General features: G+C 37.2%; 1 protein-coding gene across 1 annotated transcript in view; it reads left to right on the plus strand.

Annotated features, from left to right (window-relative positions):
• Positions 1-2,659: 2,659 nt before the first annotated feature.
• LOC133642612 (choline transporter-like protein 2) overlaps positions 2,660-5,368 on the plus strand; it is an 81,002-nt gene continuing 78,293 nt past the window's right edge. Inside the window, exon 1 of the mRNA XM_062036904.1 lies at positions 2,660-2,828. Coding sequence (XP_061892888.1) covers positions 2,801-2,828 — 28 coding nt within the window. The 5' untranslated portion in view covers positions 2,660-2,800. The remainder of the gene's footprint in view (positions 2,829-5,368) is intronic.

The following is a 5,368-nucleotide window of genomic DNA, read 5'->3' on the forward strand; positions in this document are numbered from 1 at the left end:
CACCTAACCGTACTGCTGTGAAGAAAGGAAACAAACCGTAGCCCCGCCCTCTGTCGCTAATTGGCTGAATTTTGTGTCATTCATTGTATACCACGCTTTCATTGGTTGGCCTTCTCCTGGACGTCCCTTTAAACCAGGGGTGTGCAAAGTGTGGCCCGGGGGCCATTTGCGGCCCGCAGCTCAAGTTTTTTTGGCCCGCAGAATATTGTCAAAATAAAATCAGACAAAAAAAGAACGTAAAGATGTAAGCATAATAATAAGCAAATATGGTAGCTTATTTTAATACTAATAATTAATACGAAGCAGACACATTGTTTTGTCTGTAAATTTATGTCTGTTTTAGATTCTTTTTTTTTTTTTTTTTTTTACAAAACAAAATATCAAAACGACCCTTGAATGCTTTGACTTGTCAGTGTGCGGCCCTTTATGGAAAAAGTTTGGACACCCCTGCTTTAAACGGTTAATCAAATTACCCTTATTAATTTAACAATTTAATAAATGCAGATGAGTGAGTTTGTGAAGCCCCTTGAGACACTCGTGATTAAGGGCTATATAAATAAAAATAAATAAATACAAAAAAAATGTTTTACTTATGTATTGAATTGGCAGAAAACAAGATCTTCAAACTTTTCCTCCCTACCATGCAACAACTTTGACGCCCCCTAAGTATCGGTATAGGCCAGGGGTCGGCAACCCAAAATGTTGAAAGAGCCATAATGGACCAAAAATACAAAAACAAATCTGTCTGGAGCCGCAAAAAAATTAAAAGCCATATTACATACAGATAGTGTGTCATGACATATAAATTGAATTAAGATGACTTAAAGGAAACTAAATTACCTCAAATATACCTACAAATGAGGCATAATGATGCAATATGTACATATAGATAGCCTAAATAGCATGTTAGCATCGATTAGCTTGCAGTCATGCAGTGACCAAATATGTCTGATTAGCACTCCACACAAGTCAATAACATCAACAAAACTCACATTTGTGCATTCATGCACAACGTTAAAAGTTTGGTGGACAAAATGAGACAGAAAAAGAAGTGGCATAAAACACGTCCTAGAAAGTCGGAGAAAGTTATACATGTAAACCAGGGGTGTCCAAAGTGCGGCCCGGGGGCCATTTGCGGCCCGCAGCTAATTGTTTACCGGCCCGCCACACATTCTGGAAATACTATTGTAAAAATAAAAAAGAACATTAGAAAAAGTGGAATGAGGTGAAATCTAACGAGAAAAAGTTGCAATGTTGACACAAAAGCTGCCATGCAGGCTGTTTTTTTTCTTTTGTCTTTCTTTATTTTTCTTTTTTTGCCATTGCTCAAAAAAAAAAAAAAAAAGACAAAAAATCCATGTTATAATGAATTATTTTCAGGGCTCCAATTACTTCAAATATTTCACTTTAAAATGTTTTATGTGGTAAATATTGCATATATTGTGTAGTAGCCATATAAAAACATCAAAGTTTTCTTTGACAAAAGCGCATAAAACAAACAAAATAATTGTTCCAGCATAAAATCGACAGATATATCTGAAGGTGATTTCGTAACTTAAGTGTTGAAAGTAAAAGAAAAACCTAATTAAAAATGTATCACTTTATGAGTGGGGCACCTTTTGGATCCCAAATATATTTAGTGATTTTTTATTTATCTTTTCACTGCGATTACTCAAAAATATGAAATAATTAAAATCAATGGTGTCCTGCATTATTGATCTTTTAGGGCTCTAATTACTAAATACTGCATATTTCAGTTTTACTATAAAAAAACTAAGTTGTTTTTGACAGAAAAGCCATAAAACATTTGTTTTAATTTGTATTGCTTTATATCAACTTGAAGTTGATATAGAGATTTACTGTAAGCGTTAAATAATTTAAAAAATAATAATCTGACTTATTTTTAATATTTTAATGACTGAGACCCTTTATGGTCCCCGGGACCCCTAAAGGTAAAATAAATAAAAAAAATCCATATATTTTGTTATGGTTTGAAAATGAAAAATATCAAAATGGCCCCCACATGCTTTAATTTTTCCGTGTGCGGCCCTCAGTGGAAAAAATTTGGACACCCCTGATGTAAACAAACTACGGTAAGTTCAAGGACCGCCAAAATTAGTAGGACAAAACGGTGCTCGCCAAATACTCGAATCAGTGAAGCATGTTTAATATAAACAGTGTGCTTTATAACAATTAGGGAGGTTTGTGTCATGTTTGTCCTCCTACAGGAACCATATTAAAACAAAAAATATATTTTTTTCCCCTCATCTTTTTCAATTTTTCATACATTTTTGAAAAAGCTCCAGAGAGCCACTAGGGCGGCGCTAAAGAGCCGCAAGCGGCTCTAGAGCCGCGGGTTGCCGACCCCTGGGATAGGCAATACTGGCCCTATATTTACTTAGTTGATTATTTAATTTGAAGTATTCCAAGCGATGAAAATATTCATGCGTGCAAATGCATTTATATTTTGTGACAACTTTTGATCTATATTACGGTAGCTGTAATTATGTGCGCTTCTGCCACTTAACCGTACTGCTGTGAAGAAAGAAAACATACCGTAGCCCCGCCCTCTGTCGTTAATTGGCCAGATTGTGTGTCATTCATTGTATACCGCGCTTTCATTGGTCGGCGTTCTCCTGGAGGGACGTCCCTTTAAACGGTAGTAGTGCTGTGAAGATTTTGGAGCGGACTTTCGCCCTGTGTCCAAATGGACGCGAGTCCTTGAAGACAAACGCTGGAAATAAAAGCTCAAGTCGGCTCCTTATGAGTAGTTTGATGTGCAAAGAAGCGCCTTGACATCATGGAACTGGAGGAGAGAACAAAATACGGTAACTAACAGCTGCATACTATGACTTGATAGCCAGCACTATTGAAGCGACGTTACACGTTAGCTACTGTAATTTCAGACACTGTAAATTACATTAATCTCCATTTTTTAACGGGATATAAAGTCGTGTGTTGGCGTTGTATTAGCTAGCTGGTGCCACTTCCACGTCTATGCCAACCAGCGCTCATGCTGGTAGTCGTTCGGAACTTGGCTGTTCTTTCTTCAAATCCATCAATGACGTCACCACATCTATTTTAACGTGGCCCGAGCCATCCATAAAAAGTTCCAAAGCCCCCGAGGATTGTTGCTGAAACGTTAATAAAACCAAGTTATTGGGTTAAAACAGGGGTTGTCAAACTCATTATTAGATCGGGGGCCACATGGAGAAAAATCTACTCCCAAGTGGGCCGGACTGGTAAAATCACTGCACGATAACTTAAAAATAAAGACAACTTCAGATTGTTTGCTTTGTTTAAAAACAGAACGAGCACAAATGTGCAAATCATAATGTTGTTAGTTTAGTTTTTTTTACACTTCCATGTTGCTGTTAATCATTTATTTGTCGTTATTTATATTTTCTGAATAAATAATGTGATAATGTTCATCAGTCATCTCATTGGTGTGTATCAAGATAAAAAAAAAATATCAAAATCAAATTACAGGATGTTATTTATGTAGTTTGATCATTTTCCTCAACTGATGTACTAATAACATCATGTGGTTTATTTTGTACATATGTAGCATCATCTGCAAAGATACAAAGAATTGCTATTGCGACATCCAGTGGACACATTTAGAACAGCTGTTTGTTCCATTCCAAAATTTCAGGTTAATTTTTATTCTTAGCAACCTCATGCTGCGGGCCGGATAAAACCTGTTCGCGGGCCTGATCCGGCCTTCAGGCCGTACGTTTGACACCCCTGCGTTAAAAGCAACGTGTCTCTTGTGTACAGTAGTTACACGGCACACGTTGTGTACACAATGTAATAAGAGCAGGGTGGGACACAACTGCTACTGCATTGTTAGTGATACATACACTATACATAATTCAGTGAAGTAATAAATACATTCAAATAAAAACAAGCAAAACAATTACATTGAGGTTACATACAGTCGTGGTCAAAAGTTGACATACACTAGTAAAGAACATAATGTCATGGCTGTCTTGAGTTTCCAATAATTTCTACAACTCTTTTTTTTGTGATAGAGTGATTGGAGCACATACTTGTTGGTCACAAAAAACATTCATGAAGTTTGGTTCTTTTATGAAATTATTATGGGTCTACTGAAAATGTGAGCAAATCTGCTGGGTCAAAAGTATACATACAGCAATGTTAATATTTGGTTACATGTCCCTTGGCAAGTTTCACTGCAATAAGGCACTTTTGGTAGCCATCCACAAGCTTCTGGCAAGCTTCTGGTTGAGTTTTTGATCACTCCTCTTGACAAAATTGGTGCAGTTCAAATTTGTTGGTTTTCTGACATGGACTTGTTTCTTCAGCATTGTCCACACGTTTAAGTCAGGTCTTTGGGAAGGCCATTCTAAAACCTTAATTCTAGCCTGATTTAGACATTCCTTTACTACTTTTGACCTGTGTTTGGGGTCATTTTCCTGTTGGAACACCCAACTGCGCCCAAGACCCAACCTCCGGGCTGATGATTTTAGGTTGTCCTGAAGAATTTGGAGGTAATCCTCCTTTTTCATTGTCCCATTTACTCTCTGTAAATCCCCAGTTCCATTGGCAGCAAAACAGGCCCACAGCATAATACTACCACCACCATGCTTGACGGTAAGCATGGTGTTCCTGGGATTAAAGGCCTCACCTTTTCTCCTCTGAACATATTGCTGGGTATTGTGGCCAAACAGCTAAATTTTTGTTTCATCTGACATCACATGGACAAAGATAAGACCTTCTGGAGGAAAAGTTCTGTGGTCAGACTTAAACATGTGGACAATGCTGAAGAAACAAGTTCATGTCAGAAAACCAACAAATTTAGCGGAACTGCACCAATTTTGTCTAGAAGAGTGGTCAAAAATTCAACCAGAAGCTTGTGGATGGCTACCAAAAGCGCCTTATTGCAGTGAAACTTGCCGAGGGACATGTAACCAAATATTAACATTGCTGTATGTATACTTTTGACCCAGCAGATTTGGTCACATTTTCAGTAGACCCATAATAAATTCATAAAAGAACCAAACTTCATGAATGTTTTTTGTGACCAACAAGTATGTGCTCCAATCACTCTATCACAAAAAAGATCAGAGTTGTAGAAATTATTGGAAACTTAACACACCCATGACATTATGTTCTATACAAGTGTATGCAAACTTTTGACCACGGCTGTATGTTAGTATTTTAGTACAGTGGTTCTCAAACTTTTTTCCACCAAATACCAACTTAGAAAACACTTTGCTCTCCAAGTACAATGCAACACAGTAGCGTAGTAGGCCTAGATATTCGTTAAAAACAAGGCAGATGTTGTGTTTACCAAGTATGTTTAATATTTTTGGCCACGGTAACATTACACACACTTTGAACA

This window comes from Entelurus aequoreus, linkage group LG25, assembly GCF_033978785.1.
Source record: "Entelurus aequoreus isolate RoL-2023_Sb linkage group LG25, RoL_Eaeq_v1.1, whole genome shotgun sequence".
In the NCBI taxonomy this organism is placed as follows: domain Eukaryota; kingdom Metazoa; phylum Chordata; class Actinopteri; order Syngnathiformes; family Syngnathidae; genus Entelurus; species Entelurus aequoreus.